The sequence below is a fragment of the Musa acuminata genome, chromosome BXJ3-5, assembly GCF_036884655.1.
Source record: "Musa acuminata AAA Group cultivar baxijiao chromosome BXJ3-5, Cavendish_Baxijiao_AAA, whole genome shotgun sequence".
Taxonomy (NCBI): Eukaryota; Viridiplantae; Streptophyta; class Magnoliopsida; order Zingiberales; family Musaceae; genus Musa; species Musa acuminata.
In genome coordinates, this window is record NC_088353.1 from 44,939,144 (window position 1) to 44,963,129 (window position 23,986).

At 43.9% G+C, this 23,986-nt stretch overlaps 5 protein-coding genes and 1 non-coding gene across 9 annotated transcripts; 3 read left to right on the forward strand and 3 right to left on the reverse strand.

The window, feature by feature from the left end:
• Window positions 1-45: 45 nt before the first annotated feature.
• Window positions 46-4,290, reverse strand: LOC135581156 (fatty acid desaturase DES3-like). Of its 2 annotated transcripts, XM_065152474.1 has the most exons (8): window positions 3,864-4,284; window positions 3,629-3,718; window positions 3,437-3,503; window positions 1,926-2,018; window positions 1,655-1,840; window positions 1,474-1,554; window positions 677-814; window positions 46-578 (listed from the first exon to the last, which is right to left on the reverse strand). In XM_065152474.1, exons 1-8 carry the CDS (start codon window positions 4,241-4,243, stop codon window positions 387-389), a joined length of 1,227 nt encoding a protein of 408 aa, XP_065008546.1. In that variant the 5' UTR covers window positions 4,244-4,284; the 3' UTR covers window positions 46-386. The 2 variants fall into 2 exon arrangements, with proteins under 2 accessions (XP_065008546.1, XP_065008547.1); XM_065152475.1 differs by lacking the exons at window positions 46-578; window positions 677-814 and adding an exon at window positions 823-1,215 and having other exon boundaries at window positions 3,864-4,290.
• Window positions 4,291-9,540: 5,250 nt separating this feature from the next.
• Window positions 9,541-14,327, forward strand: LOC103986077 (ERBB-3 BINDING PROTEIN 1). Of its 2 annotated transcripts, none has more exons than XM_009403954.3 (10): window positions 9,541-9,664; window positions 9,761-9,872; window positions 9,953-10,037; window positions 10,147-10,296; window positions 10,399-10,552; window positions 12,783-12,998; window positions 13,134-13,270; window positions 13,363-13,454; window positions 13,589-13,771; window positions 14,052-14,327. In XM_009403954.3, the coding sequence occupies exons 2-10, from the start codon at window positions 9,779-9,781 to the stop codon at window positions 14,126-14,128; spliced, it is 1,188 nt and encodes a 395-aa protein (XP_009402229.2). In that variant the 5' UTR covers window positions 9,541-9,664; window positions 9,761-9,778; the 3' UTR covers window positions 14,129-14,327. The 2 variants fall into 2 exon arrangements, with proteins under 2 accessions (XP_009402229.2, XP_009402230.2); XM_009403955.3 differs by having other exon boundaries at window positions 9,580-9,664; window positions 9,768-9,872.
• A 349-nt stretch (window positions 14,328-14,676) lies between these two features.
• Window positions 14,677-18,478, forward strand: LOC135638252 (transcription factor bHLH30-like). Of its 2 annotated transcripts, XM_065151290.1 has the most exons (4): window positions 14,677-14,836; window positions 14,958-15,085; window positions 15,207-15,323; window positions 17,846-18,478. In XM_065151290.1, exons 3-4 carry the CDS (start codon window positions 15,279-15,281, stop codon window positions 18,311-18,313), a joined length of 513 nt encoding a protein of 170 aa, XP_065007362.1. In that variant the 5' UTR covers window positions 14,677-14,836; window positions 14,958-15,085; window positions 15,207-15,278; the 3' UTR covers window positions 18,314-18,478. The 2 variants fall into 2 exon arrangements, with proteins under 2 accessions (XP_065007362.1, XP_065007361.1); XM_065151289.1 differs by lacking the exons at window positions 14,677-14,836; window positions 14,958-15,085 and adding an exon at window positions 17,000-17,380.
• Window positions 18,479-18,536: 58 nt separating this feature from the next.
• TRNAH-GUG (transfer RNA histidin (anticodon GUG)) lies at window positions 18,537-18,608 on the forward strand. Its single transcript has one exon. It is a non-coding gene; the product is annotated as a tRNA-His (tRNA).
• Window positions 18,609-19,401: 793 nt separating this feature from the next.
• LOC103986458 (RING-H2 finger protein ATL66-like) lies at window positions 19,402-19,872 on the reverse strand. Its single transcript, XM_009404479.3, has one exon. It carries the CDS (start codon window positions 19,870-19,872, stop codon window positions 19,402-19,404), a length of 471 nt encoding a protein of 156 aa, XP_009402754.2.
• A 2,431-nt stretch (window positions 19,873-22,303) lies between these two features.
• LOC135638616 (uncharacterized protein At5g39865-like) lies at window positions 22,304-23,394 on the reverse strand. Its single transcript, XM_065151819.1, has one exon. It carries the CDS (start codon window positions 23,336-23,338, stop codon window positions 22,643-22,645), a length of 696 nt encoding a protein of 231 aa, XP_065007891.1. The 5' UTR covers window positions 23,339-23,394; the 3' UTR covers window positions 22,304-22,642.
• Window positions 23,395-23,986: the final 592 nt, after the last annotated feature.

The following is a 23,986-nucleotide window of genomic DNA, read 5'->3' on the forward strand; positions in this document are numbered from 1 at the left end:
ACTCTTTCCTTCAAACAGTCGAAGAAGAATGAAAGGAACCAGACATCGAAGGGAATCGACTGTTTATTCCAAAGAAAATAGTTTTCAAGACAAAATGAAGATGCTGTTGTTGCAGCACCATTGTTCAGCAGTTGATGAGACTAGATAATATATTCGCGCCACAGCTTCTTTTTCTTTCAAGTAAAGAAGAGAAAATTAATCGAGTTCACCACCATCGTTGCTGTCTCTCTCTCTCTCTCTCTCTCTCTCTCCGGATCGCCCAAGCCCATTACAGTAATCGACTACTCTAGTTTTACTGTGTAAGGCATCAAGACACGAACACGAACAGTCTTCCTTGTAAGGATCATGCTAGTGGTGTGTAGAGCGACATCGGAGGCTGGCTTGCTTCAATGGGATTTTTGCTGCCAGCCAGCGTACAGCCGAGGGTCGGTCTGGTAGTAGACAACATCTCCCTCGTCGCTGACAAAGTGATCGACTCTTAGACTCCTGAGCAGAACGCCAAAGAGGTGGAGTGGAAGAGGCCCAGATTTCTCTGGTTCTCGGTAATACTTGCCGAGTACAGGCTTAGCAGCCTTTGTCTGGAACAGAAGAGTGGAAGAACATGTTAGTGCACAGATTACATCGTCATGGATCGAGGAGAGAGGGAAATGGATTAGGAGCGTGACTGTATGCTTACTGCTTCTACTAGGTTGTAGTGTGGTATCTGGGGGAAGAGGTGGTGTACGACATGAGTTCCGATGTCATGGTGGATGTTGTTTATCCACCCGTAGTCTCTGTCCATTGTCGTCAGCCCTCCTCGCAGATAGTTCCATTCCTACGAGATGGAAGGAAGAAGGTGAAAGGTGATGATGCGAGCTAAAGGACAAGTAAGTCTCTACTTAAGTCGATTGCCGAGCAGCATAACACCATGACTAAATCGTCTCCGCGAAGGTCAATTCGGAGGATTCACAACCCTGCCTGAATTAACTGTCTTGGAAAGCAGGCATGCATGTGGGAAGCCGGCCTTGTTCGCGTCAGATTTTGATGTTCGAGCCTCAACCTCCTTCAACAAGAACAGTTGCTTTTGACGAGTAATGCCTCTCTCTCTCTCTCTCTCTCTCGACCTGTGTGTGTTGGGTAATGGGCCCTGGTGAGGTGGTACTAGCTAGCTAGTTGCTTTAAACCTGGGACGTCGTTACTCAGTTGCTTTGAATTTGGTTGACTTGCTCGGCACTTCTGTAGAGGATTCCACATCATAACTTGATTTGTCAATCAATTGATGAGTGCCCCACCACCATCATAAGATGCTGAATTCACTACATAATACATGTATGTCTGTATGCAATAACCTATATTGATAACTGGCCTGCCCATCACCATTATAAGATGTTGTCGTGTGCATATATAACCTATAGAGCAGCTCACAAAAAAAGACCAAGGAACCAACTGGACTGTCCTTGAGTTATATGATGAGGGAGGGGAGCATCGTCTTACCTTGCCACGGTACCAGGGGAGCCTTTCGCGGTGGCCATGGTGGTGCAGGTAAGTAACCAGATCTAACCACACGACGAAGACCTGATCCAAGGAAGTTGGAGATTACTGCATCAGATGCAATCGCAGGCCATGCTTTTTTAAGTTAATCGTCAACTTCTCATGGATATATACTATTACTCACCAAGTGTGGTACGCCGTAGAATTTTAGCACCGCAACAGGGCCATACACCCAGGACAAAATGAGAAGCGATGCCACCATGGCTGACCAGCAGATGGTTGATACCATCACATCTTGTTTCTCCTCCGGATGAAACAGTTTGCTATTGGGCAGGAAGTGAGAGCCTTCCTTCCCGGGGCTTCTCCACCACTGTCGGATCACAGCCACGAAAAAGAGATTTAAGTTCAAAGAATTGGCAAGGCCTGTCATCTTGGGTTAGACTCGGTGGACTCACCAGGTAGGCAGGGAAGGCAAACAAGGGGAAAGGTAACCTGAAACGCAACGTTCGGCTGGACGAAGCCATTCCCCTGTATGTCTTCTCGGTTAACTGAAACAAAGCACAAGTCAATTCCATTTGGCAAAGCAGATCGACTAATAATTTGATCGAAGGCCCCAATCTATGATGAGAAAGATTACTTGGGAGGGCAAAAAGAGTGGAGCGAGAATCTCAAGTATTGCAGGTGAATTCTTGCAAACTCCATAGCCAGACTCGACCATCAAACTCTGGAGAGCTAGCATGGATCCTATCGGGTTTAACATGCCATAAATGTCAGGATATGCTGTGATCCAAAGATCTGAGGAAAGATCACGCATCTCTGACAATAGTCTGCCACAAATATCAATCATTCACCTTCAATCAATGACAACACCATCCACACCTGTGGGGCTCGTTCGTTGTCAGTGACAGGAGCATGGATTGGACAACTCTACGATCTGCATCACCCTGTCCCTTAAACATGAATCCTTGATGATGGATTGGGTTGTTCATCGAGAAAATGTAATAATTCCCGGGGTATTTTTTTTATTCCTTTTAATCAAAGAATATTCACAGTCAAGTAGTCCTGGGAGATATTACTGTATCTCCTGTCGACTAGTGACTGAACAATATATAATTAGCACTGTGGACTGAAGAAACATGTGAGAGCAGCGCCAAGTTCGCACGCTCCCATAGGAAGAGCGATGGATGATCGGTCATTTACATACTGTGGCATAATTGTCACAAGTTCCCATGTCTCAAGGTCATATCCAGCAGAAAAGTTGACACGGTGCAGAGGAGAGAGAGAGAGAGAGAGAGCAGTGCACAGGAAGGAGCGGAGAACAGCTTTAGTGTGGGCTGTTTGCAAGTTGCTCGAAAAAGAGACTCGATCAAAGAAAAAAGACCGAGACAGGTCGAGCCACGGGTGCCTTTTTCTTGTTCTTGAGGCAGAATCCAACCCCTCTCTTAGTGCTGTAGGTGTCAGGCCCCATTCCAGCAAAAAAATAATTCCATTGCTGGATTTCCAACAATCTTGTGGTCGACCGTCGCCCTAGACATAAAATGGAGTCCGACCATCTTCACTGACACGCTAATCAAAACTTGTAGTGGGCTCACCGTTCCTGAAACTAACAGCCTGGAACTCGTCCACTACTAGTTGGCTACAGAATGTTGGGAGTTGTCCTCCGGCAACCAGAGCTACCTCCTCTCAAGGAACTTGTAATCTTGTTCTAAATTGAACTGAACTGGAGATCCCAGTGTTCGATTCCGATTATCAACTCTACATAGGAAATGCATTACCACGTTTTCCTAAATAGGCTCACCGAGCTGAACAACTTTCAAGCTGTACATAAACTAGAAAGGACTCAGAATCGAATGCCATACGACCGAAATATTCTGAACCAGCTTCTACAAGAACTAGAAAGGATAAACCAGCAAGACGTTTGCATTTGCAATGTTTAGAAGCAAAGAAAGAGACAATTATTACTGACCGGGTGCCATGATTCATCCTTGTCAACGTTCCCATGGTTCTGGTGATGAGTTCTGTGGCTAATCCTCCTGCTCCAAACCCCAACGGATGAGAATAGCAATAATAATAATAATGTGTATACATATCTGCGAACTCCGACCATGGGCTCCTGGTTAGGGAGGGGAGCTGGAGATGAGGTGGAAGCAAGACTCACCATCCATGGTATGGCACCAGAATGGCGGAGTGAAGCAAGTGCCCCACCACATTGTTCAGCCGCACACTGTCGGAGAAGCTCCCGTGCCCACTGCCAACACAAGTCCTGTTAGTTCCTCTGCTCTGAACTCTATCGCACATTCGTTGATCAGCTCACAGCGAAAAACATCATTACATCTTTCTAAAGTCTAAGCTACAGCAATGCGAGCGTAGAAGACGGTGAGATGATGGAGTACCAGTCATGTCCTAGGACAAAAATGGCCCAAAACATGGTGCCTTGGGCGAGCCAATAGACATGCCAGAAGATCCAACTGTTAAGATGGCCGGCGGCTAGCGCAAGCGCGGCGATGACGACGACGTCGCGAAGGACGTAGCTCATGGACCGCCATTTGTCCTTCACCCAGCAATGGCTCGGTATGGCCGCCCGGACGTCGCCGATCTTGAACGGCGGGCGGTTCGCGGACTCGAACTTCTCTTGCGGCTCCCCGCCGTTCACCAGTTCCGCTTCTTTCTTCGCCATGGCTACCATCTTCTTGGGAGCAGTCACAGCCCAAGACCAGGGCCAGATGTAGCGGAGGGAGATCCTGGGACGAGGAAATGAATACAACAGCCTCATGGTTTGTTGCTGGTCTGTGGCGTGGGGAGGAAGGGGGTGATTTGCCTGCGTATTTATTGACGCGCTCTCTCTCTCTCTCTCTCTCTCTCTCTCCGTTGGAAGCAGCTTCAGTGCGGACTTTGCTTTTGGCCGATTACTCCTCACTAGAATCACATGTGATAAATTCCTAAATATCTCCTAATTATATACATGGTTAACAATAGCACTCTTTGAAAGATTTTTTCTTGCGGTATAAATGTAAATAAAAGTCGGGTACAGAAATGTTCGTGCCCGACTTCACTCAATCCTCGGCTCACGGCGACGGGCATGTGCGTAGCTTCTCTCTCTTAGATAGGTGTATATATATATATATATATATATATATATATATAAATATTGATAGATTTGGGTATTGGTCAAGTCAAGCTCGGTATTTCCGATTGCACCCAACTGACCCATCCTCACCGTAGCGGTGGTCAGGTGGGGCCTCCACCAGTCCCGCAACTGCTCAAGGTTGGGGGTCCATTCACTGGTGTGTCGTGAGATGAAAACCGCGTGACGAGCCTTGTCGCTGCCCGCTTGAGGCGTCTATTCAAGTTAAGAGGCATCGAGTAATTAAATGGAGATATTGGCGTATGAAGTGCAGTGCAGTAATCGAGGAGTGTCATGTGACCCAGCAGCAGCAGGCGTTGGTATGGTAATGAATGACCCACTGGCCTCGGACGAAAGATGCAGATCTGGTTTCTGAAGTAGATCTATAAAATTGTATCCCCGGTACCACACAAGAACCATCATGATGGACGACCATTGGCAGAGAATCCAAGGTAAAGCCCATTCCATGCGTGATTTGGGCACGTAAATAGATCTGATCCTCTCGAGCTTTACGTCCACAGCGAGACAAGGGTGGCAGGATCCTCCTGTTCTCGTGCTTCGTCGTCTATCCAGTCCGTCTACTCGTGCTTTTACCGACGGTTGCACGATCATTAACTTTTTTTATATATTTTTCCCGTATATAATTTGAGCACGTAAAAAGGTGTAGGAAAGCTTACTCTTTGTGAGGTGTACCGCACGACTAGAACAATTATAGTCGAGTGGGCGACAACAGGCGCTCTCACTCATGTTCTATCGACCGCTACTGGGAAAGCAGTTGAGTTTCTTGGATCACGCAATCTTGGAAAGTGACCAACGAGTGGAGGCGATGTGGATTTGGCATGACAGGACACCAAGGTTGGGAGCGGGATGTGCGCGCTGCACAAGCAAGCTCGTTGGCTCGATCGACAGACATTTTGTACCTTGTCTCATCCTATATTCTCGAGCTTCGTTTGCGCAGGGAGGGAGGGAGGGAGGGAGGGAGGGAGGTGGGTGGGGGAGACCTGCTCGTGGCGAGTCCGTGATCCACTGGTAAAAGCAAGGGCAAAAAGATTTAAACAACTCCTCCTTTCCTTCAATTATGGTGGAGAGAGACATCAAGGTGCTGCTGTGCTGCCCCTCCTCCTGATCACCATGTGGTTTCGTCGGCGGGTGGGGCTGAGGAGGAAGTCCTAAACCTAATCTCGGCTTGACGATGAGGTGGTCTGCTCGCTAGTGCCGGGGAGCATGTAGGATCGGCCGCCGTACAAGATTCTAAAGTGCATGCCGCGGGATGCAAGATGTGTCATCGGTCGCGAGCGAGATCTGAATCCACCTAAGTTAGCGATTCCGGAGGACACACACTCCTACAAAATATTCCAAATATTAATTTACACAATCAAGATTGGCTTTAAATCTCTATATATAATATATATATATATATATATATATATATATATATATATATATATATGTGTCTTTCTGTCACCATTAAAAAACAATAAAATTATGTTTAATTTTAACATGTATTATTATGTATACGAGCACATAATAAAAGTCGGAGAACCGTCGAGAGCGGCGGTCACCCGACCTCTATCGGCCCCGAAGGTTCGGTGAAACCATGTTGCATGTTGATCGTCCATCCATCATCCAATGGTGAGAGTTCCTCTCCTCGATTTAAAGGCCAAGTGTTCCCGCCACCTGTCACACCGCCGCCCTCGCTTCCCCAACCGCAATCCTTCTTCCGACCATTTGGCCGTTAGATTTCTCCCACTCTCTCTCTCTCTCTCTCTCGCGAGGAATGGCCTGGCTTCGTTCCCTCCCTCGATTCGACTCCTCTCCACCTTCTCCGGCGCCCGGGGCCCAGAAGCCGCGGGTGGTGGTGCATGGGACGGGATGGGCCGGGTGCCGGCTGATGAAGGGCATCGACAGCCGCCTCTACGACGTCGTCTGCATCTCCCCGAATGAATATGAGGTTCACTTGAATGTTATCTTCTGTATCTTAATGTTTCTCGTCGAATGATTAACTCGATTATGTACTTTCCAACGGTTGTGGCTCCTAAAGTCCTCCCATCGTATTATGGTTTTGGTTAAAGCTGCATGGATCTTTCACTTTTGTAAAAACATCGTATAAATATGAGGGTTCAGACACACAAGTGATGCTTATTCTGATACTGTTGACTAATTACGAGTGATCTAACTTAAAAGAATCTTGAGTTTGGATTCCAATATCATCTCTCCCCTTTGAGATTGTAAAGGATGTTGAACCTGAAAAGATAATTCTCGATGATGGATCAGAGGTCCCATACGGACTTCTTGTGTGGTCTACGGGCGTTGGTCCCTCGCCGCTCGTTAGATCTTTACAACTTCCAAAATCACCTGGTGGCAGGTATTATCTTCCTTTTTTTTTCTTTGGATTGTTTTGTTTTAGTAGAGTATTGGGTTCAGTTTGTAAAGATGGGAGTGAATAGAGTTTTACATGAAAAGGAAACAGAGAATAGAATCAAAGCAAGACGAATGGTGGAATCGATGGAGAAGAAGAGTAAACAAAATACTTCATTTATCGTTGTTATTCTGCTTCATGAACAGCTATCCTCTTGGTTGCAAAATATACAGAGCTGAATCTTGATACAGCTTGTCCTGTGTCAAAATCTGTTTTATTCTATAGTCCTGAACTTGTTTTACTGGAAGTGACTCCTGAAATCAAAAGCAGGTTGCAGAAAGGGAGGGGAAATTTCTAGCTCGTCTATTAAATGGAATTGCTAACGCCGGTGGAGGCTATGCAGCAAACATAAAGACTTGGTGACCCTTTTGTATATAGGCATCTTGGAAGCATGGCTACGGTTGGAAGATACAAAGCTCTCGTAGACCTTCGGCAAAACAAAAATAAGATCATCATCATCATCATGTTGAAGTTTTACTGTCAAAGTAAAGCTTATTTTGTAAGCTTTTGCAGGATGCACGGGGGATTTCTCTTGCAGGTTTTGTCAGCTGGCTCATTTGGCGATCTGCATATCTAACTCGGGTGATTAGTTGGAGAAATAGATTCTATGTTGCTATCAACTGGCTTACCTACCACCTTTGTATTTGGTCGTGATATAAGCCGCATATAGAAACAGTTGATTAGGTATAGAAAACATTAGTCTTCATTCGATCACTAGAATCGTGTCTGCACATTTATAGTACAACCATCTCTCAACCCATAACTTCACATGTAAATACTGATATACGGGATTGTACAATACACATCTTAAATAACAACAACAACAACAACAATAATAAATTTTATCGTTATTGAGATCTATAAAAAGTTATATATTTAGTTAAGTTTAGAATACTTAAATCTTTATTTATAGAATACTTAAATCAATTGTACAACTAACATTAATTATTTCACATTTCCTTACGCGCATCCAGAGGTCTTTTAAGTATATAATCATATCATTTTAAATAATTTTTTCTCATCTTATTATCTATCAAAGTGATACATATTTGTTTACGAATATAAGTATTTTTTAATATCTTTTCTTATAATTTTATATATCTATATCAATATTTTGTATCTGAACGATATAAACTTTTTATATATGTTATTCTTATATGTCTAATATTTTTATTAACTAAGATAATATCATTAATAAATAACATACATCTATGAGGTATTTATATAAGTGATTCAGTAAATTTATCTATTATCAATATAAAAAAATAGGGACTTAATATAGATCAATTGATGTAATCTTAATATAGATCAATTGACTTAATGTAGTTCTAACAGTAATGACTATATTCTCGTATATGTTTTTAGTAACATCAATATAATTAGTGAATACACATTTTTTAATCTAAAACTCACTATAATAAATCTCTAGAAATCAATTTTCTTTAAATCAATAAAAATCATATGTAAATCATTTTTTTTGTTATTTACATTTTTCATTAATTATATTAATAAATAAAAAATTATGTGGTTGACTTTTTAATCACAAAATCAAATTGATTTTCAGAGATATTTATTTCAAGGTTTATTCTATTTTCGATATTTTTTTTCACTAATATGACTTATGATTTTAATTTTTTCTATAATTTGAATAATTTTTTAGATCATTTTTATTTTTATAAATTGGTACTAAAAAACTCTTTCTTCATTCATCATATATCTTTTAGAGTCTCGTGATTAATTAAATAAGCTAGTTAATTAGTCTGCTTTCTTATCCTTTTATACCTCAATAAGAATACCTTCGGGCCCCTTATCAATATAAGGTATTTCTGTGAGAGAAGTCATCAAAGAATCTCTGTTATCTGGTTGTTCCTTTCACTCTTCTCCGTTCGTCTCCTCCGTCCTGCCTGCCTGCCTGCCTGCCCGCTTGGGTTTACAGCTCAGAGAAAAACATGACATGTAGAAGAAGCTCGTTAGATTAAACAAATATGAGTACGAATCGAAGCGAAAGAAATAGGAACCAACATGTGTTCGTTCGACAAAAGAACCGATCACCGATCATGGCTGGCAGCAATGCATCATAGGATTAACATCGTCTCACATTCATCGTGTAACACGCTGTCCCGATTCTGATGGCAATAGTCGGAGGCGTACTCGGCTCGATGACATGGTGATCCGCTACTGCTAAGATGATGTTTGTTCGTATTAATTAATTTTATATTAATTTTATTATGTTTATTTATTTGTTTATTTATATATCAATTATAAATTTACACAATTTAATCGCAGAACTCTACAATGATGGGGTGAAGTCTTTAACAAATAACTTAATTAGTAGGCTCAAAATTTACAGCATAAGATTTGAAATTCTCAATCCATCGCAAATGGGTCGGATGCTTTGGTATAGATTCGATTCGTTATAAGAACTGGGGATCGAGGACCGATTCAAACAAATGCAGGGGCTTACGTGAAAAAGGATCAATGCCGAAAACCCTCGAGCACGTGTGTGTCTCGTGCTTTCTACACGTCCTCGTGCTCGATATAAGTAGAAAGGATTGCCCTAGCCCACAACCGATCCATTACGCCGCCTGCCCGAAGGCCTAATTCCTAAATCGGCGCACCGATTGCTGTGCTCTCCATCTGATTTCTCCCTGGTACCAATCTATTTTGGGTGCTCTGATGATTCTTCTGTTTTAATGCTATCCTTTTTCCATTTACTTTCTGTGATTTCTTTCGTTTGGTGTTTTTAGGGTGTAGGGTTTAGAGAGATGTCGGATGATGAAGCGAGAGAGGAGAAGGAGTTGGATCTCACCTCCCCCGATGTCGTCACCAAGTACAAGAGCGCCGCTGAGATCGTCAACAGTAGTGTTTCCGACCTTATTTATGATATCCTCCGATGTGAAATTTTACATGAAACAACTTTTAATTTTTGCACCGTGCAGAGGCGCTTCAGTTGGTGACATCCAAGTGCAAGCCCAAAGCCAAGATTGTTGATCTTTGCGAGCAAGGCGACGCTTTTATCAGGGAGTACGTTTTCTTGTTCGTTTTTATGTTTCCTTTCATATAGAACATCCACTTTCTCTACTTTTGATTTATGCACTAGTGCGCAAGTTGAAGTTTGCATTGGTTGCAACAGGCAAGCTGGGAACATATACAAGAATGTAAAAAGAAAGATCGAGAGGGGTGTAGCTTTTCCCACATGCATTTCTGTCAATAATACCGTGTGTCATTTCTCACCACTCGCCAGCGACGACGCTGTTCTGGAAGAGAATGACATCGTGAAAATGTATGTGTTGGCTCGTCTAGATTGTTAGCTTGCTCTCTGCATATTGGCTTGTTTGAGGCAGTGGCCATGTTTATACCTGTTCCGTGGTTCTCTGTCTTTCAGTGACATGGGATGCCACATCGATGGGTTTATTGCAGTGGTGGGGCACACTCATGTTATCCAGGAGGGGCCTGTGACTGGTAGAGCCGCAGATGTGATTGCTGCTGCTAATACCGCAGCAGAAGTTGCCTTAAGGCTTGTGAGGCCCGGAAAAAAGGTATCTGGACTTTGGAGTTTTCTAAATGCAGAATAAAGCTGAAATCGTTTTTCATGGTCACTGGTAGCTTTGAAAATGTTCGACTTATCGATAGAGTGTATTCTGGTTGTGTTAATTTTTTTTTTTTTAACTACATGCCAACGAAGTGACCTTTGTTTCATTGCTTGGGGGATGATGCTAGATAGGGTGAATGTCAATAATTGGTGGTTGGCCTATGTTGGATTTTTTATAGTGCAACCTTCTATTAGTTGTTTTTCTATATTATGTCATTGCCAGAATGTTCTTGGTTTCTTGTGGTTCCTGGAGGAAGTTGGTTAAAGTTTTATTTTGAGGTTCTTTTTTTCCGATAAAACTATTTTATTATTCTTTTAGTTTATCAGAGGAAACGACCGTTAAACATAAGGTATCACTTATGTCTACATTGACACACATGCAGTGCGTTTGAACCAGGTAATGGATGGAAGTCTATGCTGTTGTTCTTCTTGTTCTTTTTAAGTGCCTGTTAAAGACCATATATTTTAAGAGCTGGTGAATAGCGACTGATATAAGCAGAAAACAAAAAAGTGTATATCTTTGTAGATGGACCTTGGGTCAGATCTATTTTGTTTAGATTCATTTGAATACCTTGAAGTCCTTGCCTATACCAGATGCAAGCATTGCGAATTTCTAGAAGATCAGTTGTGATTAGTTGTGTGGACTGTGCAGCTAGTGGGTTAAATGTTATATTGGCAATATGGCTGTTTTGTAAATTCAGTTTGGATTTTGTTGCAGATTGTGTGTCTGAGATCTTCCAAATGCTCGCTATCATAATCCTGATAGCTTTATATTGCTTAAGCATTCTATTTCACTCGATCTATTCTAGCTGTCATTGTTCATGGACCGATAAATATCTTACTGTACTAATGGTACTGTTGATTTGTTTTAGTATATCTTAGTGATTTGATGCTATGGAAAAGTTTATTTGAAGGCCAGTCTTCTGGAATTTAAAAATTAGATTGAGATCATCATTAGCCCTTTAGGAAACCTGAGATTATGATCGTTCAAAAATAAATAAATTACAAGATCGCTGGAATTTAGCAAAGAAGTAAAATAACTGAGAAAAGTAGGGTCTCTTTACCTTTTCTTGCGCTCCACTTGTTGCACTCTCATCCTATTTCCTCGTCTCTCAAGACAACCCCCAACGAAGGAGAGGGAGGACTAGTTGTTTTTGGATGGGTGGGGGGAGAACCTTTTTCGAACTCAGTTTGTTTGACAGCGGAACATAAATCCAGCCTGAAGTGGTTGTCATAGGAGTCAACTGACCACCACTGCAGTTGTGGATCTGCACTGGCTTATTTGAGAGGTGCCCAATAGTGTAGTAATTAACCTTTTTTTTGACATATTTAGTTAAATATCTTATTGTTTTGATTAAGACAATAAGATGTTTAACTAAATATGTCAATGGCGGAAAAGGATCCATGTAGCCAACTCCAAATAGTTGGGGCTTGTGGTTTTGTTGTTGTCATCTTATTGTTTTGATTAGATTATGTAAAAGCTTGAAACTTTCCTGTATTATTCTGACGTATATGATCATCTGTACATTACAATTGATACTAAATGTCCAACTTATCCTTCATTTGGATGGATGTTTTGAGTATGCCATTCAACTGGCCTTGAAATCACTTGAGTTTAATAACTTAAGAGTTATGAAACAAAATATCATTTTCTGTAATGGCTAAAGAAATTCATACAAAATCAGTCACCTGGATTTCAAACAATGTTCACCCTCATGTTGTTTAATCAATTGTTTTACAATTGGTATGCCTTTCTGGGTTTTTTTTGCTATCTTCTTCACAGAATATAATCAACTATATATATATATATATATATATATATATATATATATATATATATATATATATATATATATATATATATATATATTGCATCTGGAATGAATGAATTTTTCATGTTATTTTTAGTATATTGATTATTGTTTGTGATGTGTAGATTTGTATAATTATGTACCTCCACATGTACTCTTTGATTTGTGTTACTTCCTTTTCCCCCCCTAAATTCTTTGTATAACCTTAAATACTTTTCAGCTACATGAGGAATGGGTTCTAGATATCTAATTGTGAATCTTTTTTTTTATGTTACTCTATTATGCTTATTACAAGCAGGTGCTCCTATGTGCCTTGTGAATTGTCAGCTAGTTTCAGATCCTTATCATGCTTATTTGCTGTGGCAGAACAAGGATGTTACAGAAGCTATTCAGAAGGTAGCTGCTGCCTATGACTGCAAAATTGTTGAAGGAGTGCTTAGTCATCAGTTAAAGCAGTTTGTAATTGATGGGAACAAAGTCATAATCAGTGTAACAAACCCTGAAACACGTGTTGATGAATTCGAATTTGAAGAAAATGAAGTATATGCAATTGATGTTGTGACTAGTACAGGTGAAGGAAAGGTGAGACTGACTATCCGAAAGATGTCTCATGCGATGATCATCACTAAAATTCCTGCCTCTTGATAAATTGCTACTTTATTTGCACAAATCTTAGTCTCATATACTGATTTGCGGTATTTATTATGTTACTCGCAGCCAAAACTGTTGGATGAGAAGCAAACTACAATCTATAAAAGAGCTGTCGATAAAAATTACCACCTAAAAATGAAGTCTTCAAGGTTCATTTTCAGCGAAATAAGCCAAAAGTTTCCAATCATGCCATTTTCTGCAAGGTTAGTCATTTTCTATTCTTTGCCAGAGTTGAAGCAGTCTTTCCTTTTTCTTTCTTTGGTGTGAACTGTGTGCTTCTTTTTCTTCTAAACAGGGCTTTGGAAGAGAAGCGAGCTCGTCTTGGACTTGTTGAATGTGTGAACCATGACCTTTTACAGCCGTACCCTGTGTTGCATGAGAAGCCTGGTACTCCTTTTTTCTCTCTTTTTCTACAAGACATTTGTATGTCGTTTGGTTGGCCTCATTTGTTCATTGTTCTTTCCTGTATCATGCTGTGAAACTTGACAAAGAAGTTGTTAACCTTTTTACTTACTTTACAGGAGACCTGGTTGCGCACATTAAATTTACAGTATTGTTGATGCCTAATGGGTCAGACAGGATTACCTCTCATCCACTTCAACAATTGCTGCCTTCCAAAATGATTGATGACAATGCCGAAATTAAAGCATGGATGGCCTTGGGAACAAAGACAAAGAAGAAAGGTGGAGGAAAGAAGAAAAAAGGTACGAAGACATTTGTTCTTAACTTGAGCGGTGGTCTTTTCCTTCCAAATTCTAGTTTGAAATCATTCAGTGAATTGCTGTCGTGGGTGGGTGGCAAGCAATCTGAAGCTTGCGACTTGGCACCTGATTTAAAGATTTCAATTTTCTGATGATTTTTTGTTGTTGTGTATAGGCCATGCTTTGAACACGTGATTTGGCTGATATATATGATTAGGGCGATTTATTCTGTGAATGGATAGTCTTAAATCTCTGTTTCTTTTGTTTTTCTTTGCTATTGCAGGCAAGAAAGGAGACACCCAGGATGATGCAGTAGAATCTGAACCCAAGGATAGTGCATCAAATAGCACAGCGGCTTAGTGACTAAGCTAGAAAGTTTTGGTGCACCTTTATTACATTTATTAGTGGCTTCCCGAGCGTCATCCTTTCATGAATTTTATGTTTATTTATGGAAATGAAAATGCAAAATATTCTAATTTTGAGTAATGATTTTGGATTTTGTATCGAAAAATCTTACGAGCTCCGCCCAAGATGAAGACACAGATTCTCTATTGCTTCAGTTATGCACTTAAAACTGAGTGAAAAATGTTTTCGAAAAATATGTTGACTAAAAAATGATTTTTGAGTTTTCAGTTGCTGGTGGTTTATCTAACTTGTAAGACAACAATGATGGTTTCGAAGTTATTTCTAGGGCGGGACTATTATGGATTGTCTGCAATGACACATACCACTACAGTTTTAAAGTATGAGGCCACCAGCGATGATGTTGGAATTGTATTGGCGGATTGTTATGGTTGTGGTTTCTCCCATGATCGTTGTTTTGTTTGACTTGATCCCATACCTCGCCCTGCTCCCAACCATTTCACCATTGCGTGGGTTCCCGCCTAATCATGAATCGGTGGTTTATAAGAATTCGTGATCGCTCTCTCATGGCAAGCACCGGTCCCGATCTCTGACCGGTGGCCCCAAGAGGCCGAGGACACCGGATCTCGGATCGCCCCCCATTGTGGCCCTAGCGGAGGTTGCAGTCGTTACCGGCGAGGAGGACGAGGACGTGCTCCTTGATCTGTAAGTCGATCTTGATCCTCGTCGATGACGGTGTTCCTATCGATTTCTTGTGGGTTCCTTTGTCTGCTTCTGTTGCCGTCGTGGCTGATGATGATGATGCTCCTCCGCTTGAAATGCGTAGATGTACCGATTTGATAAATAGGGTAATCAGTGGAAGGGGAGGGGGACCGGGGACGTGAAGTTCCCGGAAGCACAGGGTGACGCGGCCGGCAGTCCAAGACCCTCAAGATCACGCCAACAACCATCTTGGTTCAACGCTCATTCCTTTTGTTGATTTTAAGCTCTGTTCTTGCTGCTTGTTTAGATTTTGTTGAGCTTTCGATTTGTCCTCATTTCCCCCCATTTCTTTTCGACTTCGTTTCGCATGCAGTTTGTGCCAACGATTAAGATCCAGGAGCATGCCGGCAACGATAAGTCCTACTACCTGTGGCATGGAGCAGTGATGGCGAATCGATGTTCTGCATCATCCGCTTCGACTCTGTCGAAGGTGAGCATCTCGTTCATTCTTTGCTAGCATAAATTTCTTATCTGGCACGAACTATTGATTCTTCGAGTGCCCCATCTTCTTCGAGTTCACGGCATTACCACAAGGCGTATACATCTAGCGTCTCTTTTTGTTAGTTTATGTTTATTACTTGATTTGTGTAGTATGATTCTCCGCATCTTTTTGAGTCACCTTAGTTATTGTCCAGCCATCAAAGAATTTCCAAGTACTAGCATTCTAAGGTTATACCTTTGCCGACTGTTTATGGCTACATGCCTTATATTCGAGGTGATTGTGGGTCCGATATGGGACGCACCTTTGCTCCCAATGAGAAGCAAAGGTAGGTCAGAAAGGTAAGCTGGGAAACAGATTGAAAAATTATTATTCATAGTTAAGGTGATACTATGATGATTGAATTCTTATGGTGGTTGGTGGCTGGGGACTAGAGATGGATGGCATGTGGTGAGCGATAAGATAGGAGACGATGTGATTGGTAAAACAATTAGCTGCCCGCCCATGTGAAGACCAGTCGTGAGTTGGAACGATAGCAAGATCATGGGTGTGTTTAAGAAGGTGATTGATTTGATTTGATTTGTTTATTTCGGTGGCCTGCCTTGATGTTCTTGTCCTGCTTTTGAGAACTCGGGAAATCGACTATTCTGACTCTCCTCCGAATGTGTTAGTTAATTCTCGACATACACGAGATTGTTCGTTTCCGAATTTTCTGTGTGTTGGAGATGGAAAGAAAATGTGAAAAATAGCCACAAACAGATGGATGGATGGATGGATAAAGTCTCTGTGGCTGCGTCTCTGTCCATCTTTATCTTGTGATTGTTGGACTTGTTGGATTTATGAGCCAATTATCATAGGTCAGTTTGGTGGAGTCGGCCACAGGAATCGCCGACCACCGGTTTGGGTGGGTCGCAATAAATGGAGGAGGTCTCAAAGTATCATCAACCGACCGACCTTATGATCTATGGGACAACCTCGAGGATAGCTTGTCAAATCTGATGATGGTGGTCCTCATCGTATCACCACCATGTCACACGATCTGAAGATTACGTTCCCGCAACTACAACAGTAATTTTTTAGGCAAAAAAAAAAAACAGAAAATTACTGTGAATCAACAACAATCACTATCACTGGAATCGATCCATATGGAGTTTTTTCTAGGATCAATCTCTGTTCGGATACGATGTTGCCGGTGAATCCGAGAAGAATCTTGTTTTGGGATTATTGGTGATCGTTCCTTTTTCTGACCGATGTGCTTAACATGGAACAAAGTTTGAAACTGTAGTCATAGGCTTCTCCCGACTGTGTTTGCGACAATTTTGTCTCTGTTTCCACTGTGTTGGAACTCACACGCATATATATATATATATATATATATATACATATTCTTTCGTCACGGGACAACAGGAGCAACAGATACTTACTGCAGTCCCGAACAAGGGACGGTCTGAGAAACACAGTAAGTTGTGTGGGGGAACCTTAGTACAGTCTGAAAACAATGGCTATGACGGATGCCTTTCCAATCATGCCTGTAGTTTGCACCATCCCTTCTTCACGTCGTATAATGCCAAAGGAGATGTCCTTTCCCTCCTTCCTTCCTTCCTTCGTGTGCTCTTTGCTCTTTGGGAATAGAGATATTCATAGAATACGACTCTGGTGGTTTGCAGTCCGGTGGTGATTTTTAATAACCCAATCCGAGTCGGAACCAGTGCAGCTCTCGGACAAAAAGGAGAAAAAGTAAATGAGGAGGTGGAGTACTCAAATGCTACATCAATGCGCTTGGGTGAAACTGGGGATGGTTGTTGACTTGGGGCTTACCGATGGCTGAATGCTTCGCTTCTTCCTCTTGGTCTGAGGAGGGCAGAGAAGACAGCTCCTGCTCTTCTCTCATGGCCCCTCTGCGGCTGCTTCCAGGGCAGGCCAAACCGGCGTCGGAGGCCAGGGACTCGGCGGCTTTGAGGATCCATAGCGAGGCCGAGAGGAGGCGTAGGGAGAGGATTAACGCTCATCTTTCCACCCTACGGCGTATGATTCCCAATTCTACCAAGGTACGTTTATCCTTCACCTGTGTGGATGTTATTTTAGCAAGGTACAAATGATTCATAAAGCAGGAAATTAAACTTGTCGATGAAAGATGACATAGTGATGGTAGTCATCGACTATCATCCGGTAACAGTCTTCTTCTTCTTTTATTTGTGTGGATAAAATATATGTTCTCTTCGTTTATTTTTGCTTGTCGAGTACATCAACCTTATCTATTTGTCACTTTCTTAATTTTTAACATATGCAAGCTTGTTTGGTTGCCTTTTTCCGCTATAAAACGCACATCGTGGGGTTGTGATCAGTAATTAAACCAGGACAAATGGACAACCATCTTCCTTATCTCTTCGGACAGCGGTCCTGTTGTGTCTTCAGCGTTCGGAAGCTTTTGGCTCATTTTTCAGCTGCAGCAATGCCCCCAAACTCTTGTCTGCTATACTCGTTTGTCCTAATCCGGTCTCATCCGCCTGCAGATGGACAAGGCGTCGTTGCTGGGCAGGGTGGTGGATCATCTGAGGGATCTGAAGAGAAGGGCGCTCGACGTCGACGGAACCATCGCAATCCCCGCTGAAGTGAATGAAGTCGACGTGGAATTCGATGCAGGGCATCAGCATGCTTTCCCTGAGGAGGAGGAGGGAGACGACGACGATAAGCTGTACATAAAAGCTTCAGTTTGCTGCGACGATCGGCCGGACTTGTTGGAAGAACTGAGCGATGCGTTCCGCCGGTTGGGGCTTCGAGCTGTCAGAGCGGACATGATGACTTTGGGGGGACGATCGCGGAACGTCTTCGTCTTGTTCTTGAAGGATGGTGATAGAAGCGTGTGCTTGAGCTCCCTCAACAGGTCCATAAGAGAGACGTTGGGCAGGGTAGCTTCTTCGGGTGCGCCGCAGTCCAACGTGTTCGTGAGCAGGAGACGCAAAGCCATGCGATCGCATTAGGGTATTCTATGTAGGACATGCATTTATCGTGTACTTTGATGGCGCCATTCTTGTTATGTTGACTGATCCCATTTAGTTAATGGTTGGACGCAATATGTTGTTTACGCAAAGTATGTAAGTTTTATGTATTCTTAATTTTGGGTTTTCTTTGGACGATTGACATTGGTAGTTATTAGAAATAAAAAAGTTTTAATATGAAAATACCAAATAACAAAAACAAATCGTGGCTGTAGTTTAGTGGTTAGAATTCCACGTTGTGGCCGTGGAGACCTGGGCTCGAATCCCAGCAGCCACAGGATTAACTTCCTTTTTTTACTTTTTAATCATTCACTTCAGCCGCGTGGAAGGAAGCAAACAACATGACACTATCCGATCGAATGTTTAAATCCAAAATCTTATTAAATGTGTTTTATTTAGCATTTACTTTAGCCTGAAAGAAAATTTTAATAATAATTAAGAGTTATAAATATTCCAAACTCATATGTGTGGAGCGAATCATTCGGAATTAGTGTGGATTGCATCGATTTGATCACGAGGTTTCATGCTTACAAATCGTAAATTTTATTTTGATGATCGAGGGGGGTTCGTTCAACTACACCTTTGATCTACGTTATCCGGGCTCACTCTTTGGTGCATTCTGTTAACTCTCTTATCGTGTTATGTTACTAGTTTTGAACAGGTTTTTGTCACGTATAACCCAATACAATGTTTGTAAGATCCGATCCCCTATACAATCCTCCTCTCAATCTCTGGATATCGGATCTCTGTAATTAAGTTCGGATGAAGCCATTGACATGTACGGCAAACATAAATACGATACGGCAAGGAAACTGGCATCTTCTCATCATATCTACGCGACATCCGACATAAAAAGACGAAAAGAATACGCATATAATCTCATTTCTACGTGACATGCATGGCATGGAAGATGAAACCAACCATATGAACCATGAGTGGCCCGACGATATGAACCACGGGACTGCTTTGCTCTCGGTGTCTCGAACAAACGCAAGGCAGCTCGAAATAGCCACCGCCCGAGCCTCAATTCTAGCAAACCATCAACGCCGAAAACCCTCATCGTCTCTCCCTCAGGCCACAACCTCCTGCTCCGCGGCCTGCGATGATTCACCGAGGGACGCCCTGCACAGCGGGCAGCTCGTCTGAGCCCGTAACCACTCGTCGATGCACTCCACATGGAACCCGTGGCCGCAGCTTGGCAACACCTTCATCTTATCCCCCTCCATCACGCTACTCAGGCATATCGAGCACTGCGCCTCCTCGCTGGTCCCCGATGCTCGGTGCAGGTGCACCGGGAAGCTACCGATGATCTGCGGTTCGAGGCCGGCTGCCGGCGCCATGCTCACCGAGCCTGTTTCCGCCGTCCTGCGGCTGTGGCGATACGCCCACCTCACGAGCAGGCACAGAAGTGTGGACGACAGGAGAACGGAGACGGAGATGAGGAGGATGAGGTTAAGGAGGGCGCCGCCGTGGACGTGGAAGTTCTTGTCGTCGAGATCGTCGTAGTGCCAACGGAAGGCTTGAGCCTGCTGGGCTGCCATGCAGGCAGGCGGGTGATGGTGGTGGATACGGATTGTGGTTTCAGCTTAACGAGGGTGAGAGGTGCGATGGAGTTTTGGCCCGTACCACATGAGCTCATCATCTCCTCACCTATCTCTCTCTCTCTCTCTCTCTCTCCTCATCATCTCCTCACCGCCGGGTTAGGTGTCCAAACGGTCGGCCACGCCATCTTGACTCGACCCCAAATGGACTAAGCACATGGGAAGTGTTGACATGATGGTGGGCGTTCGGGTTACGCGTGCCTCAGACCTGTCGTTGAGATCGCATATATAGGTTGTGTTCTTCGATCACGAGTAGGCATATATGATGAGTTATGGTCGTCATATAAGACTCTTAATGTATGAGTGGCACTAATCAGATAGATCATGATTTTAATTAGACCATCAATTCATTTGTGTACCTCATCTGATCTACCGTTTGTAATTTGATGAGTTTTATAAAGCCTTAAACCGCTACAAAACAACAAAATTCGTATCGCAAAGTTGTTGGTCCAATTCGAAAGCCTGCGGTGTCTATCTATCATACAAAGCGGAGTAGAATGCAAGATTAAGCCAACCCCACCTACACTTGGGTCTTTACATGAACTCGAGCATCACCCGCCCCGAAGGCCTGAAGCACTCGCTATATAAAGAGGTTCCGCTCCCCAAAAATTCCAACTCCCCCCCCTCTCCCACGAAAAGAAAAAGAGGGTTAACTATGGCGGACAACTTCCAGAAGCAGCCCCTCTCCCACGACGTCGAGAGCCACCATTGCGGCGACCCTCCCCGCCTTCCGTGCTCCTGATCGTTCCCATCCGATCTCTTGCGTTATTTCGGTGGATGAAGGAATCGATTTCCCCTTCGTATTTTGAGTTCGATTGCCGCTACCGCGACGATTCCGATCTGTACTGAATTGGTAAAGCAAATGTTCGGCAGATGATGCTTTGAAGTTTTTTAGTCCTTTTGTTTCTTCATCTTCCTTCGCTTCTTGCGATCCATCCAGCTGATGCTGATGGAATCCAAAATAGAACTTCGATTTATGGCCTACTTATTTCTAGGGTACTCGTTAGATGGATTTCATGGGCGAAACTAAGGCGATGGGGAAGAATGGTATCGGCCTATGCGTCGTGCTTCGAGAAGCAGAAAAAAGTTCGATGAAACCGAAGCCGAGAGTATTACGATCGTGGGGATTCACAAGTAAGTTTCGTATTTCCTTTTTAATTTTCGCTGGTTTTGTGATCTGCTGCATGCTTCGGTTAGCAATTCAATTTTATGCATCTTGTTATTCGCCTTCTCTTTGATCTGCGGGCACCATCTCCACTAGTCGCTCTAGTGAACAGACATAAAAGGCAGAGAGAGGCGAGTTCCAACTTACACGCTTGATTTCAAACGGTTGTTATTTTGACACATACGACACGCCTAAAACCCCAATTATAGCACGGTCCCTCCATCGTGGTCTGCAAGGGTAACAAGTTACAAAAGGTTCAAACTAGATGGCGGAGTGTGCCAGAACGCGGCACAATTCCCATGCCATATGATGAGTGGGTCCTGAAGGCAAAAAGCGTCTGAAATGAGGAGGCCCCTCCATCGTCACCAATCCGGTCGTCGGACTGGCTCGACCCGCGAGACAAATAAATCAAAAAGAGAGCAACGGGGCCAAGCTCCCAAGAATAGGAAGCACGAGCCTCCACCCACCATGCATGGTTCGTCATTGTCACCATGACATACCCATGTGGCCACGAGAGTTGAGGCCCATCTTTGCGGCGTTAACCACTAATAACGATGGACAGCGACTCCACTGCAGCGGTTGAGACTTTCTCACGGAACCCCCCCAAGAGAGAGAGAGAGAGAGAGAGAGAAAGTGAATCTGCGTTTCATTGAGACTCGTTAAGATTGAATGATCCATAAATTGGGGTCATGAAGCGTGATTGCTGAACCATTCGATTAGCTCTCTAAAAATACGAGGGGAGTGAGTCTGGAAGTGGTTTCAGTTAACAAGACTTGCATTTAAATAGTAAATGACTTCATTTAAGATGCACAAAAAGGGTAAGGGCACCAAATTTTGGCTTCTCCAAGGAAATTTTTGTTTCCCGAGAACATACAAACTCGGCGTACCATCAATCCGGGAGTGGAGTCTGGCGGAGCGGGTGATAATTGCGTAGGTCCAGACCTGCTGCCATTGTTGTTGACAATGGAGCACAAATTAGGTCAGAACCACGTTCCATCCATGTTCCTCTTCCTTGCCAACTATTTTGCTCCTCCAAAAAACATTGTAGATGCATGGATTTTACTCATGCTCTTCGTTCTAGATCGAATTGACGAGAAAAGAATAATCAAGAACAAAAGATGCATATCACGAAAACTATGAAACTTGGGAGCATTTAGACTTGTGCCATGATTGGGCAGCAAAAGAAGCAGCAGAAGAAGAAAGATCTTGGAAGGAAGAAGGAAACTCCACCGTCATTGTTAATGTCACCCTTCTCGTCAAGGGTTGTCATCATCATCCATCGACTCTTTTTTTTTTTCTTCTTCCATTTCCTTACTATTTACTGTTTTCCTGACCGCCGGCGTCCATTCCCAGTTTCAATCCACAACTTAAACGCACTAATTGATATGCCTAATTTACAATTACATTTTCCGGCTAACTCTACCAACAAACACAAGGAAAGGGAACAAGAAAAACCTTCTCCTTTTCTTCTTCTTCTTCTTCTTCTTCTTCCAAAAAAGAAAGGGGAGAGAAGCGACCTCCCCCGGCCCAGCGCTGCGACGTCGATCAGAGGGCCACGGCGCAGCAGTCGGGGCATCGGACGAGCCCGTTCTCGTTGCACTCGGTGCAGGTCCGGAAGCCCCCGCCCTTGTCGCTGTATCGCTTATGGCTGCCGCTGCACGCGGCGCAGAGGACGAAGCGCACGCCGCCGCAGCCCTCGCAGGCGGATGCCACGGTGGGGGCAGCGGCCCCCTCGATGAGGGCCTTGAGCTCGCCGGACTCGTGAAGGCGGCGGATCTCGTCGGCGCCGCCGAGGCAGCGGCCGGCGAGGAAGACCTGGGGGAGGGTGGGCCGCTGGACGCCCAGGGCGGCCTGGAGCTCGGCGAGGAAGCGGGAGTCCATGGAGAGGTCGCGCTCGTCGACGGCGACGCGGAGGCCGCGGAGGATGGAGCGGATGGCGCGGCAGTCCTCGAAGGTGCGGCGGACGACGCGGAGGGAGGTGAAGTAGAGGACGACGCCGCCGCGGCGGGGGTGGCGGTATGGATCGGAGACGGCAGAGCGGAGGGCGCGGAGGGCGGAGGAGGCAAGGCGGGCACGGTGGAGGATGCGGCGGAGGGTGGGAGATGAGGAATGGGCCGCGTCGTGGTCGTCGCGGAGGATGGCCTGGAGGTCCCTGAGAGTCGGGGAGGAGAAGGTTGGGGAGCGGCAGACGGCGCCGGCGGCAGCGGAGGATCGAGCGGTCTTTACCCACGGCGGCCACATGGGGAGGTGGAGAGAGAAAAAAAGAGAGAAACGTTGGTTTGTCGAGAGACGCGAGAGGGAGGCAAGAAAAGAAGCGGGCTTTGTCGCCGTCGTTTGGTTCTTTAAGTAAACCAACCATTAATTAATTCTGGATTGTCCTTAGTTTTGTCTATAATGTTATTATTAGTGATAATAATAATAATAACAGTATTATTGTTGTGATGGAGATCGGGAAGGTACAGGAAAGGGCGGTGTTGCAGCTTTGCAGTCTTTTTAACCTATTATATTTTGATCTTTCGATGGCGGAGATTCCTCCCGATATATACATGTATTTATAACATCCGAATTTAATCGGGCACGGCACTACAGCCTCCCGCCGGGTGAGAGATCAGATGCCGTGGGCGGAGACACGATCCTCCTTGGCCCCACCTAAAAAGCTTGAACAGCAGGCCGCCTCCGTGTGCATGGATGGGGAGAGAAGTTGTGGCCCCCACTGCAGCCGATACAAAAGAAGAACTACCCTTTGGATTGGTCTTGTAGAGTATCCTCCGATTAACCTCTCGTTGGAAAACAGGGTCCAGTTCCCACGTCCTGATCATCCCTCGATATAAAGTTGAACCTGCCATCTTATACTGCACATCTTGGATATGATAATGTCAGCTGGCCCTT

What these genes read in the sequence shown, in the direction of transcription:
- LOC135581156 (XM_065152474.1), bottom strand. Translation starts at nt 4,243, where the DNA reads ATGAGGCTGTTGTATTCATTTCCTCGTCCCAGGATCTCCCTCCGCTAC. An exon ending in AGGATGAATCATGGCACCCG is followed by an intron (nt 2,019 to 3,436) that starts GTCAGTAATAAT and finishes GCTTTGTTTCAG; the next exon opens with TTAACCGAGAAGACATACAG. An exon ending in TCTACGGCGTACCACACTTG is followed by an intron (nt 1,555 to 1,654) that starts GTGAGTAATAGT and finishes TCCTTGGATCAG; the next exon opens with GTCTTCGTCGTGTGGTTAGA.
- LOC103986077 (XM_009403954.3), top strand. Translation starts at nt 9,779, where the DNA reads ATGTCGGATGATGAAGCGAGAGAGGAGAAGGAGTTGGATCTCACCTCC. An exon ending in TGTGTTGCATGAGAAGCCTG is followed by an intron (nt 13,455 to 13,588) that starts GTACTCCTTTTT and finishes CTTACTTTACAG; the next exon opens with GAGACCTGGTTGCGCACATT. An exon ending in TGGAGGAAAGAAGAAAAAAG is followed by an intron (nt 13,772 to 14,051) that starts GTACGAAGACAT and finishes TTGCTATTGCAG; the next exon opens with GCAAGAAAGGAGACACCCAG.
- LOC135638252 (XM_065151289.1), top strand. Translation starts at nt 17,153, where the DNA reads ATGGCTGAATGCTTCGCTTCTTCCTCTTGGTCTGAGGAGGGCAGAGAA. An exon ending in TGATTCCCAATTCTACCAAG is followed by an intron (nt 17,381 to 17,845) that starts GTACGTTTATCC and finishes ATCCGCCTGCAG; the next exon opens with ATGGACAAGGCGTCGTTGCT.
- LOC103986458 (XM_009404479.3), bottom strand. Translation starts at nt 19,872, where the DNA reads ATGGCAGCCCAGCAGGCTCAAGCCTTCCGTTGGCACTACGACGATCTC.
- LOC135638616 (XM_065151819.1), bottom strand. Translation starts at nt 23,338, where the DNA reads ATGTGGCCGCCGTGGGTAAAGACCGCTCGATCCTCCGCTGCCGCCGGC.